Raw genomic sequence first — 27,541 nt, 5'->3', positions numbered from 1 at the left:
TTGGAGATTTGATATTTACAAAAGCAGAGAGAGAGGCTGAAGCTATATTGGAGGGAAATAGGTTTCCTATATCCGAAAATATTGTTTGTGGCAATTTTTTGCCATATTTATAATACAATAAAACTTGTAGGTTAAGAAAAGTAATAACTTTTAATTTTATTTACAATAGGAAATCAGTAAATCAATTATTCAATATAGGAATCCTTCTCGTGCAAGGAAAGTAAATGCACCCAACATACAAAAATTACTTCCTATAGTGCACCCACTGTATCAGGTTTAGAAGTCTTAGTTGAATGGGTCTTATAGTTGCTTTGGAAGTGTAGTGACGTGACATGGAGTTTCTCTCCAGGTAGAGAAACTTGCTTTGAATAAAAAGGATTGTTGTTCCTTTTTACATGCAGCTTTTCAACGCATGAATTTTTGAGCATATTGAATCTGTTTTTGGAAAAGCTGATGTACTTATTTTTCTCGGTAAATCATCAAGGGCTTCTAGTTGCTTTGTGATTTATCGAATCCTTTCATCATTTATATTGCATACATATGCATGTCAGTGTCTCATACGGTTAAGGGCACCAAGACGTTTATGGCGTTTATCCTTCGGTGAGCTTGAAACAATCGTGATCAGTATTGCGTTCAACATAAAGAATGTCGAAGATCATCCCGTGACAGAAGTTGAGTTACAAAGAAGTCGGTAAACATTATCTAGAATGTGTCTAGGATAAGTGTGTGAGAACTTTTAGTAATCATCGTTCCCGTGGATTTTCCCCATATGTGGGGTTTTACCATGTAAAATAATTCTCTGCGTGTTCTTTATTTTACGTTCTTATCAATCCTGCTACCGAAGTTTATTTTTTGTTTATTGATTATAATATAATCTTAAATTGGCCAAGCAGAGACGTTCAGGAAGGGAAGATAGCGTACTCTTGTTCTTCCATAGCCATAGCCATGAAATCTCCCCTCATTAGGGTTGAGACTCGGCTCGGCGGATATTTATGACATCCTTACTCTTTGACTCACATATTTCAAATCGGATTGGCTCCAATTTTTTTTTTTTCCTTTTTTTTTTTGTTAATTTCAATTTGAGAATCTAGAGTTTCAGATTTTTAATTTTTAATTTTTTTTTAAATCTTAAAAATAAATCAGAGTTCAATACTAGACAAATTTTTAGATCTTATAGTCAGTATTTCAACAACAAAAAAATCATGATTTTTTAGTTATTTTTTTGAGTAGCAACTTTATTTATTCGAGGTTTTGCTACGCATTAGAATGTGCGTGTTATGCCGCTACTACCAGGTTTCACATAGGACAAGTCCACGTACGTATACTCCCTACTGTATCAATTCTTCATACTCAAAAAACCCAGAGAGAGAGTCTTGAAAGCCCAAACCAAAACACAACCGTTTTCGAACTCACTCTGCGTCTACAGCTTTTCATGCATGGCGATTGGTGAATGGGGGTTCAATTGAGAATTAGGGTTCGAAATCGACCTCGATCAATTCTCTTTCCACTGCAAGAAGATGTAATCTAAAGGAGATTTTGGTGTCTTTTTTTAAAACAATTTTTTCTAAAACCGTTCGGCTCTGCGTAGGTTTAGTTAGTTTCTAGGGTTTTTCTTTTTGGGGCTGAAATGTTGAAGGACCAGTTGGATCGAACCAAGGTGGTGCTACGGCACTTGCCGCCTTCGATTTCGCAAACTTCACTTGTGGAACAAATCGACGTTTTCTTTTCTGGCCGCTACAACTGGGTCGCTTTCCGTCCCGGGAAGAGAAGGTTAGGGATTTTTAGCGAAGTTTCTGTTTTTGGTTTTACTTGAATTTAGACTTGTTTAGCTGTTTTTGGTTTGCTTAAATCTGCTACAGAGACCGTAAAATGGGGAATGTATGTGTCTGTGGGTTTGCTTTAGTTCATATTATCAAGTCATGGTTTGTTAGTACCTTAGTTTAATGCTACTTGGAATTGCGCGAGAGTAGTGGGTGGGTTGTTCTAATTGCTCCCATGATTTTCATTAACATATAATCGCAAATGAAATACGTGTTTTAACGTTCTCTTTTTATGGCGCTTGCAGCTTATTGTTGAATGTATCATTCTTTTCCAATTTTGGTTTCTTAAATTTGATTTATTATGGAAAGAAAACAGTGTTATAGTTGGCATCACCAATCGAACGTTTTTTCACATATCTGGTTGCACGATTCAGAAAACAGTGCAATGTTTCACAGCTACTGTGTTTTGGCAACTTCCAAATTCTTGCATTTTTTCTTTTATTCTAAGGGTCTGCTTCCAATAAGAGTCCTCACTCTATATGTGATGTCCTAAGAATCCTTTATTCTGACTGTTTCTTGTTTGCTGGGGGATTTATTTTTTACTTTTATAAATAGCAGAGATCCTTGTTCTAATCGGGAAAGTTCCATTTATGGGTTATCTCTGTAATCATGATGGTATAAGTATTGTTGTTGTCATACTTTAGCTTTTAAATGTTTAAAGAAGGTTCTGCAGGATAGACGATTATCTAATTTATTTTTTCTTGAATTAAAATTTTCAGCCAAAAGAATCCGTCATATTCTAGAGCCTACATTGATTTGAAGAGGCCAGAGGATGTTATTGAGTTTGCTGAATTCTTTGATGGTCATCTGTTTGTTAATGAGAAGGGTACTGTTTAAGCTTGCTTTTGAGGAGATCTATTAGACACATCAATTGTCTTGCAAGGAGTCTTGTTGAATATCTCTGTATTCAACCTATGCGTATTTTTTTAATATTTATTTATGAAATTTCCTTTAGCTAAGACACACTTCTAACTCAGGGTGCGTAATGATGCAGCTCAGAAAGTCTATAAACTGCTGAGTATTCTTGAAAGACTTATCTTATGTTCTCATAAAGACTTCATTATTTTCTATTTGACTCAGGAACCTTTCACAATCTGATATAAGACATGGAATTTTAAGAGTATTTATTTTCCATTTCCAGGCAGTCAATTTAAAGTTATTGCTGAGTATGCTCCTTCACAACGCGTTCCAAAACAGTGGTCTAAGAAGGATGGTCGTGAAGGAACCATATTCAAAGGTACTAAGTTAATATTTAACATTCCTTGAAAGAAAATTTAGCAGCTATCGTTTGTTGCATGCAGACTTATATATACAATCATTTTCCTGTTAGTAAGTACAAGTATTTACTTGATGAACATCTAGATCCCGAGTATCTGGAGTTTCTTGAATTTCTTGCAAAGCCTGCTGAGAATCTTCCTAGTGCGGAGATACAATTGGAGAGAAGAGAAGCAGAGCGTTCTGGTTAGTCAGACAGATTACTTAAATAGTCATATTTACAAAAAAGAAAAAAATTCCTTTTATTTTAAATGACCTTTTCTTCTTGCAGGTGCCGGAAAGGATGCTCCCATAGTTACACCATTAATGGACTTTGTTCGTCAGAAAAGGGCTTCCAAGGCTGGATCTCGGGTGCTTTTATAGCCTATATTACCAAAGATTAGGAAACTAACTGATTAGTGGAATATATTACTTTCAGCATTACATGTTTGATTGCATAGTGCTCTAAGAAATGGATGGAATTGAATTTTTGCTAATAATAATTGATGATTTTCTGAACATATTTCATGTTTCACGACAGAGGTCACTGACTAATGGTAAAACGAGCAGAAGAGCTGGTGGACCATCATCTAGAAGTACAAGTTTAGCCACGAGCAAACGAGGTTCTGAGAGGAAAAGAAATTCTGCCACAATGGTACTCGTGTTTTCGTGCATGTGAAGTTCGTGAAATCACAATTATATATGCTGTTGTTTTTATGTGAACAAATAACTGTATGAGTGGCAAATCTCACTCTTGGCCTCTTATTAATTGGGCTTGAAATTAATTGATCTCGAAAACCCAGTGATCCAAAACCTCCACCTGGTTTGAAAATCTGTACTTTCCATCACATCATCTAGGAAACTTCAGTTAACATAGTTATAGCCTTTGTGAATTAATCTTAAAAATTAAAACTTATCCCTTCTCGTTTCTCGCTCATTGCTCCTTGACTACATTTTCCATTAAGATCAAGTCTGGTATTCATCTACCTTAAACAATGGTTCTTCAGGTGTTAAGAAATTGCCTTGGCCAGACTCTTCCTCGATATTTCTGATGACAGCTTCATTAAGGCCTTATACAGGCTCGTAACCAAATAGAAGGGTCAACATTCCTCAACTTGTAATGACCGGAGTTTCACTGGAATCAAACAAATACATTCTGCATTAGTGTGTGCAGTTGCAATCCCATTTTCTGTTTTTGTTCTTTGAATATTATAATAACATGAGGTCTATGAAATTATTTAGTGATCATATTTGATCACAACTCATGTATATATCATGTCATTGTTCAAAATGTAGAACAGATAGAATTTAGAAGGATAATTTTTTATTTTTTATTTTGGTGGTATCGTTTCTATTTCAAAATTTTGAATATTTTTATTGATTTTCTGTAGTACTTCTGGAACTGGTAGGTATTTTTATTATTATTGATTTTTGTATGTCTTGTCCTCTTCCTGCTGGAATTTTTTTACCTTATTCAGGGGTTTTACATTATTTTATTTTCTTGTAGGTGGGAGGTCTATGAGGTCTCTGATGTTTCTTATTTTTCATTTTCTCAGAGTTCCTAGTTTGATTTGAAGACTTGAGCATCCATAATTGATTGCTTGTCAAATTTTGGTTTAAGGGAATTAATATGTCCTGTCTGATTGGCAGTATGTTTTGAGGGATGCTAGAAAGAACACCAGTGCCAAAGACAAGTCAACTTACATTCTGGTACCCAAGCGCGATGATCAGCAACCTTCTGAAAAGTCTGTCACTTTGGCATCTGCAGCTGGAACTCGCGTTTTGGAAGAGGAGAGTGGTATGATATTGGATTGTTTGGAAGTGTTTTTTGCTGATGAGTAGGCATAATTTGCCCTAATTAGAATATGACTTGTACAAACTAGCACTCCTGCACTCATGTCTGATCATACAATGGGTTTCTTGTCTATGAAGGGGAATAATTATAACTTTTAGTAACTCTGCTAAACTTCCTAACATTTTACGTAGGGGTTCTTTTCCTTTTCGTTTTTCTGGGTCTTGCATTTATGTTGCAAGAACTATACTTTTCCTTCCAATCAATTGCTCATAGGCCTGGTGGACTTTGCACTTTTATTCATATATGGAACTTAAGGTTTTTATTTCATAAAGATTGGAAGGTTGGTCATATTTTGGTTATAGTTTGATTTGGTTGATGCAAACTTTTTTTTTTTTGAGCATTTGATAGCAAAGAAATTCTATTGTTTGTAGATTTTCCCGTTTCAATTTTTTCATTTAGTTTGATGTACTTTTAATTTTAGTTAGAGAAAAATGGCAGTTCTGCAGTTGCAAGCTTATCTTTGCATCCCTACACACTTTGAATATGTATGTTTCTTATCCTGCCTCGTTGAAATACTTGTTTCGAGGTAGAAATTATTTGTATCATTCATATTTCCGTGTTTTGGGCATTTGTGGTACTGGATTGTGAAGCTTTTTTAGTTTTATTTATTTATTTTCTGAATCTCTTCTGACAGTGACTTGTTTTTATTTTTATTTTTATCTTTAATTGTTTACCACCTCTTCTCTTATTTCAGGAGTTTCTGGTGCTGATGCTGTGAAAAAGAAAATCCTGCTTCTGAAAGGGAAAGAGAGGGAGATATCTCATGTAAACCTCTTTCATACTGCTCAATCTCATTTACTAGGTTCTCGTTTTGTTTTACATATGTTTATTTTCAATGGTGGGTGGAGAGGGTTTATTTGTATGTTGCAATATGGTTCTGCTAAGATGCTAGGTGATGGCAGTTAAAATTACATCCTAGTTTGCTTTTTCCACATCGTGAGATAATTTCCCTCTAGACTCAGATGTGATTGTGGAAAATAGGGGCTATGGACTCTAGCCATAAAGACGTGTGCTTAGCTGCTGTCTAGACTGGAGTATTTAATCTAGTTGGATATAGTGCACATAGGTGGCAGGTGGGTTGAGAGGGTTTATTTCTATGCCCCTATGTAGTTTTGTTAATATGCTAGATGATGAAAGTTACAATTTACATCCTAGTGTACTTTTTGCATATCATGACATCATTTTCCGCTAGACTCAGATGTGAAATAGTGGCTATGGCTGCATATAATGTAGTCATAAAGACGTACATAGCTACTGTCTAGACTGGAATATATACTCAAGTTGGATATAGTGCACTGGGGTGACAGCTTCAATATGCTAAATTATATCGTGGGTTGTATTGTAGTATCATTTATAGAAATGATATCAACCTACAACTGAGCATGGCACTTAGTTTGCATGAGTTATTTATTATGTGCATTTTCCTCTGGAAAGTCTAGGTATCTATATATCAATTTTTAAGCATTTTATTCTTAAAAATCAACTATTAGCTGGTGCAAAGAATATGTTCATCTAATGAATACGGCAAAGCACAAAAACTGGCTGAAGACCTTGCACTCCAAGTGATTTGGCCTCTTTTGACATCTGTTCATGTCTCAAACTCCTTCTGCAGGTTCCGGCGAACATGTCACAGCAGCAGAGTTCATCTGCTAAAAACATGGGTGGTACAATTGCACTGAAACAAAACCTGCGCCGTCAAGAAAATGGGAGGATTATAAGAGGAATACTTCTAAACAAGGATGCACGTCAAAGTCAGTCTTCTGGGATTTACTCTGCGCAACAAATCCAGACTTCGAATTCAGATAGGGACAAACGACCTCCTCGGTCCCAACACGTGCAATTGATTTTAAAGGATACAAATGGCGCTCCAGATTATAATATTGTTGGGAATGACTTGCATGGTATTTGTAGCGAGAAGCAGGAGAAACGGATGAGGAATAAGGAGAGACCTGATCGTGTTGTATGGACTCCTCTAAATCGTTTAGATGGATCATCTGCAAGTGATGAGTCTTTGTCATCTGCATTTCAACCTGCTCACTCACTGCTAGATTCTTCAGAAGGTGTGACTTATATTCAAAGAATTTTTTTTTAGGGTTACACTGCTGGTACTCTTCAGATCAATGTTTATTTTCCATGCCATGAATATTTGATCATATTGTGGACAGATGTAGCAAAAATTATTGTTGAAACTTTTAAGAGATTATGAGGCATAGTTTTGTGTGTTGTCACTGTGTTCTAAGTCTAATTGTAAATTGCTATGTTTTAGGAAGTCGTGGAGATATGAGTCCATGTTGGGGGGCCAACGTTGAGTGTCCAAAAACACAAATATGGACGGAGAGATTGACAAAATTTCTGTATTAAACATTTAAGAGAGAAAACGGAAATATGAGAAGAAAAACCTAATGTATGAAACTTAAAAAGCTATTTATTTGATCAGGGATCTACTATTTTGACTAGCAACTGGTCCTTGGTCCTTGGTACTGTCCTTGCGCAATCATTCTTTTTAGGTCATTTTGTTTTTGGGAACTTTGATTTTAAACGATGTTTCTATATGATTCACAAATGTTTTTGCACATCAAAACATCTATGCATCTGTGTTGGTGCATTTTGATTGATGTAGTAATCATTTGGACATTGCTGATATTTGATGTAGGCTGCCATAAACATCATGGTCGCCGAGGAACAACACATGGTGTTAAGGATCTTGATGGCTCACCGGTTGCAGGTGAAGGAAAACATTCAAAAAGAGGCTATGGCTCCCATGAGGTGCTTCAACTTTGTTTTGCATGCTTGCTTACATGCATTCAGTAGTCAGTATCTTGTTTTTTTTACTCATTGTGGTATAGGTAGTGAAACATTTACTTAATGTGTGTGCAGAAACAAGTGTGGGTTCAGAAGTCAAGTTCTGGTTCTTAAGGATTTTTTTTTTCTTGCATTGGTAAGCTCTTGGAAGATTAATTTTGGCTCAATTTTATATCGTCATCATCATCATATGAGTACTCCGTCGTTCCATTGTTTTGTATTTTACGCAGTATCTTGTATTAAATCCAACTTTTTAGAATTTTTCTATTACTTCTTTTCGGCTAGTCTTTGTCTGTCTTTTGGTGTTTTACCTTCTACTTTCATTTGGGCACCTTTTGTTGTCTAGAAATTATGATGCATATGTCGCTCCCACCTAAGCCTAATTTCTGGTCTTTTCACTAATAGGTTACTTTCGCTGTTTCTCTAAAACTTTGATTTTTAATTGTCTTTTCAGCATCCCAAATTTCAGAGAAGTTACTATTTAAAAAATTGAGTTGTCTCTGTAGAAGTTCATAAATATGCTGACAATCTGACATAAAAAGTGTCCATGAATGTAATCTCAATAAATTGATATTCTCAACGATTGCCTGATGTTGATGAAACCCTGGTTTCATGGATTGCAATAGTTGTTAATGCTACCATTTTTAGAACTCCTGCATACACGACTACATGAGTTTGATAACGAACTCTAGTTTCTTTTAAAGTTTTGTGTCTTTCCAGAGGCTTCTCTCAGCTGCTGTATGTTTTCCTTGGCTTGGGAATCTCTTTTTACATTCTGACATTGTTAATCCATTGATGCTCTACCAGCATTAAAGATAATATAATAGATATTGTGTTCACATGGTATATGTGCTAGGTAATTAAGAAATCAATGTATGCATGATTTAGTATGTGTCGCAAGAATTGGAGAAAAGGGGCCAAAAGGCTCATTTTACATGAGGCTTAGCTGGGATTTTGTCTTTTATAAATGACTTATATTGGCTATATGTTTATTACTTTGCAGTGTGATGTTTGGCTACTTGAACCTTCGTAGCATGCATGTTGCATTGGCCTGAGGCTGTCTGTTTTTCTGGACGGATTACCAGGTGTAAACGAAGTTTCAGCATCCTTTTGGAAAACCATACTGAATGAGGGAGAGATGTGGGTATATAAATATATTATGGGTTTGAAGAAAGCGCATGTTTGTTGTTGACAGCATGGAAATAGGAGGAAAAAGGAAAAACAGAAAAAGACATCAGCATCATTAACGTATATAACAACACAGTTTTTATCACGGTGCCCACACCAACGGGTTCCTCTCAGAAGAGTTATGGATAGTCATTCTTGCCGTTGACTGGTTATCAGGATATTTAGGTTTTATAGGTGGATGATGTCGTCCATTAGTTAAACTGTAAATATAAAAACGGAGCACTATATACGGCTTTAAAGTTTGTTTATTTCTACGAGTTAGCATTGTTTAAAGGCCCTGGTATCTTCTCCAGTACTCTGAAGGGGTTTTGTTTTGAATAGAAGACAACTTCAGCCCTTTTTGCAATTGATGGCCGGTGGTTGACTGTAATTGGAGTTGATATAGACTGATTGGTTGGGTCTATGTTTTGGCAATGTTTTGGCAGTGTTTCACCTTGTTTTAACGGAGACATTGCTTTGCTGTTATATGAATGAGATTGTATACAGAGTGTAGTGCTTTTAATTGCAGAACATAGTTTGTGTTGCCTCTCTCTTTCTGTGTGCTGTTATATGAGATTGAGTACAGGTTGTGGTAGTGTTTTAATTACCGGAACATAATTTGTGTTGCCTCTCTCTCTCTCTCTCTCTCTCTCTCTCTCTCTCTCTCTCTCTCTCTCTCTCGCCGAAGGCATTGTTTTGCAAACTTGGGGGATGACTCTTCGCAGCATATAGATTGTATTGCTTTACCTGGCTAGCCTGATGGCTGTTGGCTTCTGATCGGTCATTCTTCTGGATTGACTTGCCCTTTTATTTTTTTTTTTAAAGGTTTTAAAATTAGCTTTTCAATCATTTCAACTTATTAATACACTTCAAATTGGACGGGAATGGGAGTTGCCTGGAGTTTTGGATAGCTGCTGCATCTTGTAAATTCAGTCCTAGATTCAAAAAGAAAAGAGAGGATAAATCAGATTTGTTCTACTTTTGTAGGGTGTCTTTTATTATTATTTATTTCTGACCTGGATAGTAGAGAAATAGACACGGTTCTTGACTGCCTGCCCTGCAATCGTTGGGAAGAAAAGAAATAGAATGAAAGGCCTAAAAAAGTTTGGAATTTTGGGCCCAAAAAAGTCTTTGCACTTGATGGATAAAATAACAAATAAATCAATGGATGGAGATAGAAGTGGAAGTGGAAGCAGCAAGCAAAGAAAAGAAAACTGGGGACGTGGTTAGCGTCAAAACTACAAGTCTACTCTTCAGTACCAACCAAGCACTCAAAACTCAAAACTGAGAGCATTGACATGTACTGAGAAAAGAAAAGGCTGAGCTTGCATTTCGTTTCATTGCATTGCATGTGTTCTTCTCAAAGGACTAGTCCTTTTCTTATCGCTTATCAACTTTGGTGGTAATGGCAGCATTTCCAAATAATACTCTTCGGTCTTTCAAACCTCTCTCCCCCACTTTTAACTCCTCGACGGTCAGAAATTCCGTTTTGGCCCGAAATTCCGTCAGTCAGGTGCCCTCTTCAACTGGAGCTGTCTCTGCCAAAGAAAAGAGATCCTTCCCAGGTGGACTCACTCTCTCACACTCTTCTGGGTTTTCCTTCACCCAAGTGTTACAGTTAAAAATTTGAATTATTTAGTAGTTTAGTAGTAGTTTTGTTGCTTTGCTTCCTTCATGTCATCATGTGCAATGCTATTCTATTACTAAAATGGATTCTTGAATCTGAATTAGGCAAATGAGATTGAGGTAGGTAGAGGTTTTGCTTTCTGATGTCCAACTTAATCAGCTTCTGAGATTTTAGTTTGAGGGTTAGGAAGGATTCTTGGTTAAGGAAATGGGACGTGTCAAACTCTCCATGCATGGTTTCCAGTTTAAAATGTCTTTTCCTAACCGCCGAAATGAGATAGTTAGTGTTGCATTATCTGGTCTTTTGATGCATAACATTTTCAATGATCTTCTGAAGATGGCTGAGTCCTCCTCTCCATGGTTGTTTCAGTAGTTTTCTGATAAATGCCTCCATTTATTGTGCAGGGAAACCAGAGGCTGATGTTGTAGTCATTGGAAGTGGTATCGGTGGATTATGTTGCGCCGGGCTCTTAGCTAGGTACCAGCAAGATGTTCTTGTCTTAGAGAGTCATGATCTGCCTGGGGGTGCTGCTCATTCGTTTGACATTAAAGGCTTTAAATTTGACTCTGGCCCATCTCTGTTCTCTGGTTTTCAGTCCAAAGGCCCTCAGGCTAATCCTCTTAGTCAGGTAATTTGTTCTTTCATTTTTCTTTTGTTGCTTTTCAGTCATTATGATGAGGACTCATTTGTAGTGTCAGTCAAGGTTTGCTTTAGATTTACTTTCATTTCTCTCTATTAATAGCATAGACAAATTTGCAGCACAACAAAAATTGATATAATAAAATAGCAGTCTAAATTTCAATCCAAGATCAAAATCATTGAGGGAGTTTGCTTGGAATGTAGGCATTAACTCGACCCAGGTCACTAGTTGATGTATTCATTACACTGACATTTCTTCCTTTCATTTAGTACATTATAAGTTGGAACTTTAGGCTGTTTTGAGAAAAGATAGTCAAAAGATTTTTCATAGAGTTGACTTTAAAGCAATGTCTAAGAAAACTTGGAAATGAGTCCAATGATTTGCTGATTCGATGATTCTCCAGGTTCTTGATGCACTGGGTGAGACAATTCCTTGTGCTAGTTATGATTCATGGATGGTCTACTTACCTGAAGGTGAATTTCTGTCGCGCATTGGCCCCACAGAATTTTACAAGGTGGATTCTCATTATGATTGTTGAGGTTTCATCATTTTAATCATTGGTTTGGCTTATGAGGTTTATTGATGCTTTTGTATCTTCGGATCATTCTTAACCCTGTACGAGTAGACGCTACCTAATCATTAATCAATAAACTTGCCTATTGCTGGTGTTGCTAGATTATTTCCTATCCCCTTTGTTGCTGTCTAACCTCTTTCTAATGGTTTGTTTGTCCCAGAAATAGTTCACTGAGCAGTTTATAGTCAAGGAGTTTTCACTCACTGTGTTTAGTTTTTCTTCCCCTTCCAGGACCTGGAGAAGTATGCAAGTGCAAATGCTGTTCGAGAATGGAAAAAACTTCTTGTGAGTACCATCAATAATTTTTGTGTGGACATAATTAGGTTTAATATTTTGAAATAAAAAGGACAAAGTAATGATCATAAAATTGGTTGGTATCCTTTGACCTTTAGAAAGCTCATACTGGAATATATGGTTTCTTCTAAAACGAAATACCTATGTATATACCTCCATATTCTTGTCACAGCAGTTTTCTCTCGGGTTACCTCTCATAGGAAAAATGAAACTCTTCTACAGGATGCCATTCTTCCATTGTCTGCAGCTGCGATGGCTCTGCCTCCACTTTCCATCCGAGGGGATTTGGGTGTTCTTTCCACTGCCGCTGCAAGATATGCTCCCTCTCTCTTGAAATCTTTTGTACAAATGGGACCTCAGGGAGCACTTGGTGCCACAAAGCTTCTCAGACCATTCTCAGAAATCATTGACTCATTGGAACTGAAAGATCCCTTTATACGTAATTGGGTGGACCTACTGGCTTTCTTGCTTGCTGGGGTGAAATCTAATGGTATACTTTCAGCAGAGATGGTAACTAATATGCATTAATTCCTACAGAAATCTCTCAGGGATTGCTATAATAACTATGCTTAGCATATGCTTTGCTAGAAGCTTGTTTAGAGTTCTGCGCTTGTTGTCCAACTTGTTACATGCAATAAGCCACAACTAATGATTTTTCTGATTCTTTAACTACATGTTTAGCTATGGTAGGTTACTTTTGGTTTTGGCGGTGAACAATATCTGATTATTGCTAAATGTTAGTTTATAGCCGCTACAAAGCACCAATCCCCTATAACTCTTAAGTTGATACATATTCACATAATTATCTTTCATCTTACCATCTTGATATCACAAATTGTACAGCTTTTGTAATTGCAACTAAGTGTACTGTTCTATTTATTTTTTAGGATATTTTGAAATGCATTTGTTTTAGAGTTAGCTCATCTGTTAAGTGTTACATCCCATTATTTCTTATTTATATGATTTCCAGTTTTAAACATATATGTAAGTTTGATGTAAGATGTTGTCACATGATTACAGCATCACATAATACCTTTTTTTTCTCTGTCCAATTTTTCAGATTTACATGTTTGCGGAATGGTATAAGCCAGGCTGCTGTCTTGAGTACCCTCTTCATGGAAGTGGTGCAATTGTTGATGGTCTTGTTCGGGGATTGAAGAAGTTTGGTGGACGGATTTCTCTTGGAAGTCATGTGGAAAAGATTGTTGTTGAAAATGGTCGAGCCACTGGAGTCAAGCTAAGAAGCGGTCAAGTAAGTAAATTATGTGTGATAAAATATACTGTGAAGTCTTTAAACTGAATTACTTTTAGTTTGATGTTAACACTCGAACAAACATTTATGCTGCAGTTTATACGTGCTAAAAAGGCTGTTGTTAGCAATGCCTCTATGTGGGACACTCTAAATCTATTACCTAAGGAAGTTGTTCCAAAGTCATATCTGGACAGGACTAAGACGACTCCTCAATGTGAATCATTCATGCATCTTCATTTGGGATTTGATGCAGAGGTGAGTGTTCTTATAAGAAGCTGACATAAGTAGTAACATGATCCAAATTCTCTCTCAAATAATGTGTTCAAAATTCTGCTTAACAACCAGGACGTACGGAAGGACTTGGGGATTCATCATATAGTTGTTAATGATTGGGATAGAGGAGTGGATGCTGACCAGAATGTTGTTTTGATATCTGTACCTAGTGTACTAAGTCCGGATCTGGCACCACCTGGGAAACATGTGTTACATGCTTATCTTCCAGGAACTGAACCCTTTGATTTGTGGAAAGGATTTGACCGTAAAAGCTCTGCATACAAAGAGCTCAAAGCTGAGAGATCTGAGGTACTTACATGTGCTACCTACATTTATTGTCATTCAATTTATTAATTCTGCAGCGTGAGCCAATCATGTAGAATCCAATTGCAAACTTACAGCCACTCTTATTAATTGAATTCAAAGAAGACAAAACAAAAGATAATATATATATATATATATATATAGCGCAGCCTTACAAAAAGAAAAGCCAAACATAACCCCTCATACAATTATAGAGACCTAACCGACATATAATATACACCAAATTCTCGCACAATATGTTGATAGTGTACAATTGATAAATCAAATTCTATTTTCCTTTGTGGTTCCTCAGATGTTGATCAGCTAAGATTAGTGAAACTTAGCATGAGCAACACTTCATGTTTCTCTATGATCAAGTTTTCAGTTTATTAACTAGAAACTTGAGCAAGTGGAAAGATTTTAACCTGCTGTTATAAAAATCTGTTGATCAGCTGAGACTCCTTAATTTTATCTAGCAATATAACATATTTTTCTAAAATACGAATAATTTCATGGGAGTTCTGGAAGGTTCTTGAGGGAGGATTTATCAGTTCCTGATGTATATTTTCGGTCTGTGTTGCTCTTGCTTTGTTGTTGGTTTGAATTCTTCGCCATAATTTCCACCCCAGCCCCCTTGCCCAAAACTCCTTTCTCAAAAAACAAATAAAAAAAGGTTCATTCATTTCTATGGTCAAGAAATTTGACTCATAATTGCATTAGTTTTCTCTCAAGTTGATGAGCAATAACATTGGTGCCATTTTGACTCACTGGCCATCAATTATGTAAGTAGTGAGAGCCTAGCCTCCTGTAGGTTATGTCATGATCAAGATTCTTAAATTGGAAAAATAACAAAACACAAAAACCAGTTATTTGAATAAAATCTGGGAGACTTTCTTATATTCTTAGCAGGATTTTAACAAATCCAGTGGTACGTCACACCTAATTCTTTTTTTTTTCTCTCCCATTTAATTGTGTATCTTTGTTTCCTTTCTGCTTCTGCTTTGCTGGGTGTGGACAGGTTGCCATGGTTAAAATGCATGCATCTTATGAGCTCACATGGCAGCTTTCTGTTTTTTTGTTTATATGTGTGCGCGTCAGATATAGATAGAGATGGCAACAGTCATGTTCGTTTGTTTTCCTCAACTTTGAAAAATGCCTCAAAACATGGAACCCCATTAGTTAAATATATGATGCCATAATACGAAAACGATTGGTTGGTTTTTACCATCAAAGCTCAGCAAAACTTTCCATGTAAACTGGAAATCAACAGTAGGAAATAGTCTTTCTAACATTTGCATATGGCTGAATATCACCTTCTCCCCACTGGCCCCTTTAAAGCTTACCTGATTAAGTTCAATTCTTACACTTCATTAAATCATTTTCCCATCTCAAATTTGTTACTGTTGTAACTTGTAACAACTTCTGATCTCTTTTATTTTTCTTATCCATTGCTTATGATTCATCACTTGTAATTCAGGTTATGTGGAGAGCTGTGGAGCGTGCAGTTGGTCCTGGCTTTAGCCGAGAGAAATGTGAGGTTAAGTTAGTCGGATCTCCATTGACACATCAGAGATTTCTCCGAAGGAACCGAGGAACATACGGACCAGCAATACAAGCTGGTAAAGACTCTTTCCCAGGGCATTCTACTTCCATCCCTCAGCTTTATTGTTGTGGAGATTCTACTTTTCCTGGCATTGGTGTCCCTGCAGTTGCTGCTAGTGGTGCCATTGTAGCCAATTCACTAGTTTCTGTGTCTCAACACTCTGAACTTCTTGATGCCATTGGAATTTGAATGCATGGTAGTCTAAGATTTGCATTGTTCATACAATTTTTTATTTTTCGTATTATTTCATCCTCTGAGTTGATGATAAAATATTCTGTATGTACTGTTGAAACATAAAATAAGGAGTATTAAAAGAAAGAAAATGCGGTTCCCTTTTATTTAAATTAAAATAATTACTAGAGTTGTTGCCTTGTTCTTTTGTCCCCTTTTATGTTATATAAAGTTATGTTGCCGGTAGGTATTTTGCTTCTTTTCTTTCCTAATTTTTTTGGTAAACAAATATTTATTTTTCTTGATACATATTGTTATTTTAATGTGGGCTCTACGAATGATTTCACATTCTTTCTTTTAGATATGTGGCGTAGCATAATTCCTGTATTCATAACTTGTTCCACAATTCAATCTTAAATTGTTGGTATTTATTTATGCTAGTCAATATAGAACTCATATTTAGCTTCGACTAATACTATCATACAACATTATTACTTAAATTGGATTTTATTTTTTATTTTTGCCAAAGTTAGGGTTAGAAATGGGAAGTCGAGGTGGCATGAGAGTTCGAATCTAAGACAACTGATATGCAAATCAAGATCATTTTTTACTAATAGGCTATACCCGTTGACAAATTGTTATTTAGGTCTCAAACCCAATTAGAAAAATAAATAAATAATTGCTTTTTCGTTTCAACATGACAAGATGAGGAGTGAGGAAGTCAAAATACTTTATTGTCTCTACATTTGGCCTTATTATAATATTGTCAAATTTGAGCAATTTTATATGCATATCTGATTTTATTTATTTTTTCTTTAAACCATTTGAATACACATATTTTGATATTCTACCATGAAAACTGTGGGTTGGATGAATATAGAGATGGAATGTTATGTGCATGCAAAGAGATATTTATACATGAATGATATTAAGTAACAAAAAAGTCAATATAATGGAAGGTTACCGGTCGTCCTCATGATGAAGACGTTGACCCACAATACCATTTAGATGGAGAGCTAGCATATTGAAGTGGTCCTGCTGCTGCTGCTGCTGCTGGATCATGTCATGTTATTACCAAATTATATATACAGTCTTATAAAATATTTACGACTTTCACTATCTTATCTAACATGATATAAGCGGTTTTATTGTCGAATATAAAGATATTTTGATTAGTGAGACTTTCAATAAAATTATTAATTCGCCAACAAAGCCGCTCATGTTCGATAATACAAGAAAAATCACTTGATTAAGAAACTTTAAATCGTGAGTACTGTAGAATTTTGATAGTCATCCCCCCTTTCGCGGAGATAAGCAAGCCTTTTAGATAAGACTAGTATTCACAAAACTATTTGTACGATATTATCATCCCAATACATTATATATATAACCAATGGCGGAGCTAGAATTCTTAGTATGGAGGGGCCAAAATTTCAAAATCACTTCTACTAGGTTTTTCATCTTCAACTGGGAAAGCCATCACTAATCTAATTGTAGTAATTGTATTGCTATATCATATATTTTATAATATATTACAAGAGATTAATAATTAAGTGGGGGGGTCAGGGCCATGGCAGGCCTGACTGTAGCTCCGCCCTTGTATATAACGTTACTATTATCATTATGCAGAGAGGGAGATGATAATGATATCGATAATAGAGACATTGTTAACAAAGATAGCGTATTAGCGTTGGTCGGCAACTGCTAAAGGCTTACTGATGTGACGTGGCACTGCCTGCAAAAGAATAAAACAAGTTGCATTACAATTTACAAGTGTCTTGATGAGATGCATGCAAATTGGTGAGCCCTAATTATGGAAACATTTGAAGGACATAAAATCTTGCATTGTAAACTTGTCAAAATAAATACAAGTTATAAGTATGTAGTTCACCACAAAATAACACCAAGGTATTTTATAACAAAATATCAGACATGTCGTGTGTTGTACATGTTGGAAATTGTAGATCAAATACAATTGTTCCACATCAGAAAAATCATTGTGCATAAATGGGTATATTAAGTGGTAGCTCTCTCTCTCTCTCTCTCTCTCTCTCTCTCTCTCTCTCTAAATTGCACCCATACTTCTTGAGATAAAACCTCATATTTGGATGGTTTATGAGCCTAATCAACCACGAAAGACTTGGGACATTTGACACATCATTATTTGAGGTGGAGCACATATCTAAGTCTAAAGTCAAGAGAGAGACAAAGAAGAGAAGATGAACTTTTTTGGTGGGAATGGAAAGTGGAGATCTAGGGTTCTGTTTCTTTTGTCACCATCTTTTAGAAATATTCATCATTTTATTGTGAACTGATGGTTTGAAGATTGTAAAATTGTGAACTAGACCAGCCGATTCGGTTCAATTTTTCAATGAAGTTAAATAATAAACAAATCATACCAAACCAAGCCGATCGATTTGATTCAGCCAGTTTGGTTGCCCAGCCTTAGGTGCAATTCTGGAGTCACCATTTACTTATTTCATTATGAATACCATATTCGATGACTGACTTCGGATACTTGGCACATCATTATTTAAGCTGGAGCACATATTTAAGTCTAAAGTCAAGAGAGACAAAGAAGAGAAGATGAAAACCCTAGCACTTTTATTGTTTATTTTAGTTTCGATGGGGATGGAAAGCGAAGATAAAGGGTTCAATTTCTTTTGTCACCAACTTTTGAAATATTCGTCATTTTATGGAAATTTGATGGTTTAAAGATTGTAGAATTGTGAACTAGACCGGCATATTCAGTTTGATTTCTCATCAAAATTAAATAATAAAAAAATTAGACCAAACCAAGTCGATCGATTTAGTTTGCCAGTCTAGTTGCCCAACCTTAGGTGCGAGTCACCATTTACTTATTTCAATATGAATTTGTTTTGAACGTCTTGTAGTTTTAGCACTTAAAATAAAAATCATCAATCATGTGAGCTTTCACTTAAAAAAAAACATTTCATGTTTGTATTGTCTAAACGAAATGCTTTTGACCGGATTTTGGTGCTTGGTCATCTTAGCGGCTGATTGGTTGTCTTGGGTATGGGTGGGTACAGTTTAGTTCAGTCCAGTTCTCTCCTAGAATTGAAATCGAAACCGGAACTTACACACAGTCCGATTTGATTCGGTTTTTATAGAAAGTGTCTAGAAGAACTGAACTAAATCGAAACTATGCAATTTCGGTTTAGTTCGAACTGGTTCCCTATTTGAAAAGATAAAAATATAAAGATGTGAATAAGAGAGAAATTGAAAGAAGAGAAAATGGGTAGAAGAGATAAAATAACAGAGAAATAGATAAAGAGATAAAGAGGAAGATAAATAGAAAGAAATAGGAGGAAAAGAGAGAAAGACGGAAGCACAACAGGAACTGGTTTAGTTCACCAAAAAGATAAAGAAATTGAGCTAGAGTAGTTATTTAGTTGGGTATAAATTGAAACTAAGACATTTGGGTATTAATTGGGCTAAAATATCTAGATATTACTTGAAGTTACTAATGTTAGTTGAATATTAATTAGACTTACTAATAATTTTGGATGTAAATGAATAAGTAAACTTAACATAACTAGTCCAGTTTGGTTTAGACCAATTTTTCCAAGACAAGAACTAAGACGGGAACTGACCCAAAGTGGTCCGATTTGGTTTTTGAGCCTAGGTTGACTTATTTTTGTTAACATGGTTTTTTCCAACTGGGTTCAACGGTTCAAACGCCCACCCCTAGTCTTGGGGACAATGTGGTAGCATATCAACTTTTTATTTCCTTATTGTATGTTACTATTCTTTGAGTTTTATAAGTGCATCAATTCTTTTTGAGTTTGTTACGTGTTTGTAATCTCTACTTATAGGTTTTACTTGTGAGATTTTAAAAGTTGTAGTTGCAATTGTAGTTTTGTGCGCTAGGGCATTTGCCTGGTTTTTCCAAGCTTGTGGCTTTTATGCTAGAATCTAGAATTTATTTGGTCATGTGTGGCTGCGAGTAGAGATACACCTAGTGTGCTTGATGTTATTAGTGGACTCATCCATATTTGGATTAACCCTTTGTGATTACTATGCTTATGTATTTGTATTAACCATATGCGGTTATTTGTATTTATATTGGCCGTTGTAGTTGACGACCTCGCTTATAAATGCAATTTATCTCATTTTTCTAAAAGAAAAGAATTTGCAAAAAAATTAAATGTTCTAAAAGCTTTTAAATTTGTAACACCCATAAAATAAAATATAAAAAAAAAAAAAAAAGGTTCAGCAAAAACAAGTACATAATCATCTACATTCCCCTCCACTCCTCTTGTTTTAGATAAAGAGTAGAGTAGAGTATGGTAATATCATCATCGGCGTCTTATTTGTCCCAACTCCATTATTCTTTGTTTGTTTTGAAAACAACCCAAAGCTGTCCACTTTCTCTCTCTCTCTCTCTCTCTCTCTCTCTCTCACCGCTCAAAACTCAGAGAAAAAGAAAACCAATAAAAAGCTCAAAAAGTTAATTGATTTTCCGTAATATTAATAATATTAATAATTATAATCTGATCAACTACAGTTCACTCTCTCCGATCAACCCTTTTTTCTTGTGCAAATTTTTCTGCTCCAATCTCAAAATTCGAAGAGCAAAATTTAAAATGCGCGAGCTCTGCTTCGAGCCCTCTCCGAAACGCTTGCAGGTCAGTCTTCTAAAAGATCCATCCGTTTTCAAAATCTCTGAATTTTTAATGTATTGAATTTGCTGGTGATTTTTGTGTGTGGAGATTGATTGATTTTGAAGGATCGGCGTTCATTTTAATGTGTTCTGCATTCGAATTTTGTGGTTAAAATAGAAAGTTGGAGTGAGTTTGGTGTGGATCTGAAAGTAAATTAGTTTAACTTTAAATTGAAGTTTCTTTATTTTTTTGGCTTTCATTTCTGTTCATCCGTCTAAATTTCTTTGTTGTTTTTGAATATTTTTCAATTTTTCAAACCTGTAAAAGACCCTTAAAGAGTTTTGATTTCCTTTTTCTTTTTCTTCTTGTTGTTTAATAGAAAGATAGGTACTTGGATGGGACCGGACGCAGAAGTAGAGAGTATTGCAAGGTTGGGAAGTACTAGCATCTGCGGTAGTGATCAGACATTGTTATGGCGTCTGCTAGCTTAGGGAACGGTGGAGTTGGCAGTTCAAGGTCGGTGAATGGCTTCAAGAGTTCGTCTAGTTCGGTTGACTGGCTCGGGAGGGAGATGCTTGAGATGAGATTGAGAGACAAGCCGGATCATGATGAGGATAGAGTAAGCCTTGTGCATTTTAAATTGTTCAAGAAACATGTCAAATTCTTGCATTACCTGTCAATTGGTGCAACTATCACATGAAAAATGGTGGGTCTTTACATTTCTAACAAGCTACAGGTCAGCAAAATGAACTAGGCACCCGCTCTATTTGAATGTGACTGGTTTTGACTATAATTTGGTGTTTTTGCTACACTCAGTTGACAGTTCTTACTATTTCTTCTGTTGTAGGATAGTGAACCGGATGTCATTGATGGCGTGGGTGCTGAAACAGGGCATGTAATACGAACAACTGTTGGTGGTCGAAGTGGTCAATCTAGGCAGGTTGGATAAAAATCTATTTGCGTTCAAATTTAATTTAGTAATATTTTAAATCAGAAGTGGTGATTTCATATATCTTTGGTGACTTACATTTTGTTTCATTGTTTGGTTTTGACAGACTGTGAGTTATATTTCAGAACATGTGGTTGGAACTGGTTCTTTTGGGGTTGTTTTCCAGGTAGAAAAATATTTTGCTCAATTGAAGCCACCTAATTTTCCAATGAATTAGTGTTGATAAAACTTTCTTTGCACAGGCAAAATGTAGAGAAACTGGAGAGATTGTTGCTATCAAGAAGGTCCTTCAAGACAAGCGCTACAAGAACAGGGAGTTACAGATTATGCAAATGTTGGATCATCCAAACATTGTGGCCCTTAAGCATTGCTTCTTTTCAACCACAGACAAAGAAGAGGTTTACTTGAACCTCGTACTTGAATTTGTTCCTGAAACTGTTAACCGTATTGCAAGGAACTATAGTAGGATCAACCAGCGGATGCCCTTAATATATGTTAAACTTTACACCTATCAGGTATCAAATTGTCTTGATTCTTAGTTTTCTCCTTTGGTTTAAATGTATTTTAACACAATCTACTGCATGAATCTTGCTCCACAAACAAGCATAGGGGCTATGGCTACTATGTAATTTGAATTTCTAGTAGTGTCTCATTTTTTTAAAAGTATTGTTTTCTATTTTCTGACTTTATTTTGGTGCAGATCTGCAGGGCTCTTGCTTATATACATAATTGCATTGGAATCTGCCATCGTGACATTAAGCCTCAGAACTTACTTGTAAGATATTTTCTTGTTCCTTCCTGAAGGACTGGGTGCTCTTGTATAACACTTTATTTGTATGCTATCTGCCACACCAATTCCCTGGGTTCCTAAGCAGAGCCAGTGGTCCCTCTTTAAGAACCATCTGGGTAAATAATTAGTGAATTTGAAAATTGTTTTCCCATTTGATTATCATCATCATTTCAATGTTTATTATCAGAAATACTGTCATTGTCTATTTGTCTGTTGACAATTGAATGTATAAATAATTTCCCATTTGGCTAATTTGCAACAATATTTCTTGATCCGGTACATTGCAGGGTGGCCCTACAAGGATGTCTGCACTTTTTTTTACTTTTATAAATGTGGATGTCCTCTTTAGAGAATTTTCATATGTGTATATGTGTGTGTGGATGTATTCTGTGATTCGAATTTTTGATCATGCTCTAATGCTACCTGTTATTCAGGTGAATCCTCACACGCATCAGCTGAAACTTTGTGATTTTGGGAGCGCAAAAGTATTAGTAAGTATTTCAGGTCATCCTGTTTACTGACGAAGGGGTCTTTCTTAATTTCATTTATTGACAAAGGTCCCCTGTTTCCATTGTATCAGGTGAAAGGAGAACCAAATGTTTCTTACATCTGCTCAAGATATTATCGTGCTCCAGAATTGATATTTGGTGCCACTGAGTACACAACTGCTATTGATATATGGTCTACAGGTTGTGTGATGGCTGAATTACTTCTTGGGCAGGTGGTTTGGTACTCAAAAATGTGAATACTAACTTTTTTTATTTTTTATTTTTCCTTAAAAGTATTTAATATTGTCAAGCCAACTTCTCTTGCAGCCCTTGTTTCCTGGTGAAAGTGGAGTTGACCAACTAGTTGAGATCATTAAGGTGAGGTCATCTATGCACTTATATGTTGATTTCCATTTTCTTTTTAATTTAGCTCACTTAAAGTTTTGGATTAAAACTATGAGTTAAAACCCTCAGGGTTGAGTATATGAGTTGTCTTGGACTCTGTCTGGGTTGACTGTGTTTGAGACACAGATTGGTTTTTCGGTATCAACTATTGTAAACTCTTCTCATTTGAATGTCACCGTTTTTCTTTTTCTGTTTTTCCTTTTAAGTGGTGAATATATGAAACAGGATGGAAAAAAATTTCTAGAGTTGTAAAAGTATAAAATAAGTTTTAGTCTTTAAGAAGCAATTGCCCACAAAAATACATCCTTTCCATATATTATCTTTTCTTTAATACATCTTCAATTCTCCACAATTATGAAAAGAAGGAATTCTTAAATAGACACGTTTTGTATCTTAAACTCTGTGCAGGTTTTGGGAACTCCAACTAGGGAGGAGATAAAGTGCATGAATCCAAACTATACTGAATTCAAATTCCCACAGATAAAGCCTCATCCCTGGCATAAGGTGCGTCTTTTCTTACTCATGTACTATCCTTTCATGTTTGCTTCTGACTTTCAAAAGTTCACACATGATTCAATCATTTATAATTTCATTTGATCAATCAAGCTGTGATTTAAATTATTAAACCTTAATTGTATTGTTACACTGAAATGTGTACATAATCATTATCAAACTTACAGCATGAAGTCTGCTTCTCTTGTTGCTAATTCAGAAGGAGTCCATTATGGGGCAACACTAGTAATGATTCCATTAATGCTTTGGTAGTGAGTAGGGTAATTTTTGTTTATTTGGTTGGTATCTTTAACAGTCCACTCCCAAGTTTTGTTAGAGGAGATTGTACTAGGTAGATAAAGTGAAAATATTTTCTTTAGTTATGAGTTGAAAATGGCTTTATAAATGATTTCACTGATTGCTCAAGTAAATAGAAGTTTTTTCATTTAGGTATACTGTTTTCCAAGCACGTGTTGAAGGGCAGGAAAATATGTTAATGACCTGCCATATAGGGATTTAGCTTAAGTTTGCTGATTGCTAAATGAAAGATTTGCAGGCTCAAGCTCGAAAAAGCCCTGTTTAAATGAAGTCATGAAAAACTGTTTCATCCTGCATGTTGACTGCCTGACTGCCTTCACATGTTCCTTTTCTTCCCCCAAATTATATTTTCTAATGCAGAACGTAGTATGCCCGTTCCCATTGATATGATGTTTATATCCATGTTCATATGTGACTTCCATCATTAGTGGTATTGTGCATTTTGTTTTATAATTAGCAGTTGCTCTCAAAAGAGTTTCATTTACAATGGAGACTCAGTATGATATTCTTGTCATGTTATAGGTATTCCAAAAACGCTTGCCCCCAGAAGCAGTAGATCTTGTTTGTAGGTTTTTCCAGTATTCCCCCAATCTGCGATGCACTGCTGTAAGTATAACTTACATTGTTTTTGTTCCTTTCAGTGGATATTATCTTTCAGTGCTAATCACTATTCTCCATTGGTATTGCAGTTGGAAGCTTGCATTCATCCTTTCTTTGATGAATTGAGAGACCCAAATACTCGTCTTCCTAATGGTCGCCCTCTTCCTCCTCTATTCAACTTTAAATCCCAGGGTGAGTTTGATTAGTATCTATTACAATAAACATATGATACCATCTCAATTTTCTCACTTCCTATGGAGATTGCTGATAGTGGCTTCTTGGTCATTATGATAATTACAAGTTCTTTAATCTAATATGGAAAAAATGGATGGATTGTGTCATAGCACTGTTGAACTTTACATCAACAAAACTATATTTGGGATATGACATTATATAAGCCTTGAAAAGTTGTGAATTCAAAATTATTATATGGGAAATGGCTGGCTTGTGCTTTTCTGATATTTCATTTAGTGGTCCTCTCTCTAATTTTATTTAACTTGATTACGACTACTACGTCAAGTAATAGTCTCTATTCATAAATATGTAGATATAATTTAGAAGACGGGTTTTGTTTCTTTTCAACAACTTTGTGCTGCATGTATGTAATTAGATGGCATTAGTTATTAAGCCACATTAGGCTGCCCTTAAGTAACATGGACTTCAAATAGATGTTGTTCCCATATGAAACTACGAGGCAATCTATGATTTTCTAGTCTTTGTTTCCTGTCTGGACTCTTGGGGTTGGCCGTGTCCAACTCCATGTTTCTATGCCTCTGTCGTATCTGCTTAATATTATGGCCTATAATGCTTTTCTTCACAAAACTGAGAAGGCCAAAATACACTGAACAACTAATTTCCGTTCCGAGTACGATTCAAACCACTCTGTTGAGGAAGTTCTGAGTTTGAGGTGTTACAGTTAAAAACAAGGTACAAAATAATAATCATAAGAAAATAGAGAAGCTGTAGGGGCATCAAGGGTTTGTGGTCTTTGTGCTAAATTAGGGGTTTTTACTTCTTGTGCTCTTATAATTGGCATGGTGTTTGGGAGATGTGCTGTCATGGCAATCTTTTGGGTGGTGTGGGTGGAGACGAATAGAACTTTTGGAGGGGGGAGCAAGGGATGTGGAGCATCTTCTATGGGATAGGATTCATTTTTCGGATTCACTTTGGCCGTTGGTATCTTCAGAATTTAGGGATGGTTCCTTTCAGGATATATTGTATGATTGGAATTCTGCTGTACACTACTAGTTTTGTTGGTGTGGTGCTGTGTATCTTCATTGCGCAGCTATGCCTTGCAGTCTTTGTTGAGTTGTTTAGCTAGTATAGCTAGACCAGTGGACAACTTGTCCCTTGTATTGTTCTGTTCTCTTCTTAATGAAATTATGTTTCTTAATACAAAAAAAGACAACGAAGTGACTGAGAGAGAAGTAGGAAACAGTACATACTCTAGTTGAAAACAGATTACAAAAACCAAGAGGGTGTCTTTTCTTCTTTTTCCTTGTACGTGCAGTTTTGCATCCATTAAAATTATTTATATTTGGTTTTCCATGTTCCTAATGCCCCTTTTATGTTTCTTTCTATTCTCTTTGATAGAGCTTCAAGGAATTACACCTGACATAGTCAATCGACTTATCCCGGAGCATGCCCGCAAGCAGAACTTGTTTATGGCTTTGCACACCTAGCAACTTCTATGAACGTCTCTTTCATCTGCTTGCCCTCTCACTCCAATATGGTCTTGTATCAACATATGTAAAATCTCTCTACCTTTTTACTTGTCATCTTGTGTCCTGTGACCGTGAGTAGTAAGAGTGTTTTGCCAAAGTTCCCCAAACATTGTAGGAAATCTGAGGCTTTAAGTTTGCATGCGGATAGAGGTGGTTTTGTATGCTTATTTGAAGACCAAATATAAATTACATGTATGTTTATTGTGACTCCAAGCGCAAGGAATTTAAGATAATATATATACGTACAGAGAGTGTTTCTTCCTTGGTGTTTGGATGAGCTACATTTTTGTGCATTGTAATTGGTTGAACATTTCGATTCAGTCTACTTGCCTTCAATTTGAACAATGTGGATCATACATTTCCAGAATTACGTTGATGCGGTGCTTACTCAAACCGAAAGACAGGATTATGTATTTTCGGAAAGTTTAAATGGAAATTAATTTGGAGATGTTTGTTTGTACTGGAATATCATTTATTGCTCTTAAGTTTCCCATGGTAAAGGAGTTGTGATGTAACCAGAATAAGGAGATATTGACCATAGACTCCAATTGCTCAAGCCGCAGAGTTTCCATTGGATCTACATCTATAGGCTTTTGCTAGATTGGACCAAGAACAAAGAATGAAACGAAAAATGAAAAATGAAAAATGAACAAAGACAGGCTTGCTTGGACTGTTGGAATTTGATCCTGTAAATTTTTTTTTTTAATGGAGAAATAAGAACAATCACAAGGGAAAACTAAGGGCACGTAGGTTTAAATAAATCAAAATAAAAAGGAAAAGAACAGTTTGGTGGCAAATCATGCTCCCAAACACAGGAAGTGGATAGGCCATGGCCTAAGTCAGCGACAACATTTGCCGTAAAATTGGCTTCTCGAAAGACATGAATAAACCAAATTTCTTCACAAGACATGATCCTGTATTTCCTAGCTTACTTCGTATATGGAATGGGCTTGATGTTAATGTGTCATGTGTTCAATCCTTTTTGGTTATCTTTTTTATATATGCCATATATTGACCTAAATAACCTTTTTTTTTAATAAATAAAAAAATTAACAAGAAAGCAAAACAAAAAGGAACATATACATGCTTTGTTTTGTAGGACTTTATAAATATTATTATTCTTGCTTCCATTGAAAGGCTATCTGGATTATGAGGAAATGGAGAACATGGAAAAAAAAAAAGTAGGATTTTTTCTTGCTCGCAACCGACTATACAATTTCGTCTATTTTTCTCATCATGCGGTTGCGGTGCCATATGACGGAAGAAGTAGGCAAATTGGCATATAGTGCATGTGAAAAGAAAAAGCATAAAGCAAAGCAAACAAAGAAAAGGAATATGTCACTAATTGGTTTCCCAATTTTTCTTTCTTTCTTTTTTTCTTTCTAAATTAAAAAGAAAGAAAAACTCGGCTTGTTTTGATGGCAAGTTGAAAACCAATGGGTAAACAGCCCACAGTTTGACAAGGTAAGACTGATTTTCCCGTTTTCCGCACGCAAATCTGAGTTAGGATGGTGT

General features: G+C 35.8%; 3 protein-coding genes across 6 annotated transcripts; all 3 read left to right on the top strand.

Annotated features, from left to right (window-relative positions):
* The first annotated feature begins 1,317 nt into the window (after nt 1-1,317).
* Nucleotides 1,318-9,449, top strand: LOC117622044 (regulator of nonsense transcripts UPF3-like). Of its 2 annotated transcripts, XM_034352554.1 has the most exons (12): nt 1,318-1,770; nt 2,540-2,646; nt 2,962-3,057; nt 3,183-3,281; nt 3,367-3,446; nt 3,616-3,729; nt 4,725-4,872; nt 5,624-5,694; nt 6,542-6,989; nt 7,583-7,695; nt 7,807-7,867; nt 8,735-9,449. In XM_034352554.1, exons 1-11 carry the CDS (start codon nt 1,628-1,630, stop codon nt 7,843-7,845), a joined length of 1,458 nt encoding a protein of 485 aa, XP_034208445.1. In that variant the 5' UTR covers nt 1,318-1,627; the 3' UTR covers nt 7,846-7,867; nt 8,735-9,449. The 2 variants fall into 2 exon arrangements, with proteins under 2 accessions (XP_034208445.1, XP_034208454.1); XM_034352563.1 differs by lacking the exon at nt 7,807-7,867.
* Nucleotides 9,450-9,570: 121 nt separating this feature from the next.
* Nucleotides 9,571-15,684, top strand: LOC117622020 (prolycopene isomerase, chloroplastic). Of its 3 annotated transcripts, XM_034352531.1 has the most exons (9): nt 9,571-10,463; nt 10,930-11,153; nt 11,569-11,679; nt 11,971-12,024; nt 12,256-12,543; nt 13,094-13,285; nt 13,382-13,540; nt 13,631-13,867; nt 15,339-15,684. In XM_034352531.1, the coding sequence occupies exons 1-9, from the start codon at nt 10,304-10,306 to the stop codon at nt 15,651-15,653; spliced, it is 1,740 nt and encodes a 579-aa protein (XP_034208422.1). In that variant the 5' UTR covers nt 9,571-10,303; the 3' UTR covers nt 15,654-15,684. The 3 variants fall into 3 exon arrangements, with proteins under 3 accessions (XP_034208422.1, XP_034208427.1, XP_034208435.1); XM_034352536.1 differs by lacking the exon at nt 11,569-11,679; XM_034352544.1 differs by lacking the exon at nt 9,571-10,463 and having other exon boundaries at nt 11,569-11,638.
* Nucleotides 15,685-19,878: 4,194 nt separating this feature from the next.
* On the top strand, nt 19,879-26,472 carry LOC117616242 (shaggy-related protein kinase kappa). The gene is made up of 13 exons (XM_034345490.1): nt 19,879-20,284; nt 20,640-20,879; nt 21,108-21,200; nt 21,316-21,375; nt 21,452-21,724; nt 21,910-21,984; nt 22,434-22,490; nt 22,580-22,720; nt 22,815-22,865; nt 23,301-23,396; nt 24,225-24,308; nt 24,392-24,494; nt 25,896-26,472. Exons 2-13 carry the CDS (start codon nt 20,733-20,735, stop codon nt 25,982-25,984), a joined length of 1,269 nt encoding a protein of 422 aa, XP_034201381.1. The 5' UTR covers nt 19,879-20,284; nt 20,640-20,732; the 3' UTR covers nt 25,985-26,472.
* Nucleotides 26,473-27,541: the final 1,069 nt, after the last annotated feature.

The sequence above is a fragment of the Prunus dulcis genome, chromosome 1, assembly GCF_902201215.1.
Source record: "Prunus dulcis chromosome 1, ALMONDv2, whole genome shotgun sequence".
Taxonomy (NCBI): Eukaryota; Viridiplantae; Streptophyta; class Magnoliopsida; order Rosales; family Rosaceae; genus Prunus; species Prunus dulcis.
This window is presented reverse-complemented; position numbering and strand designations above follow the sequence as displayed.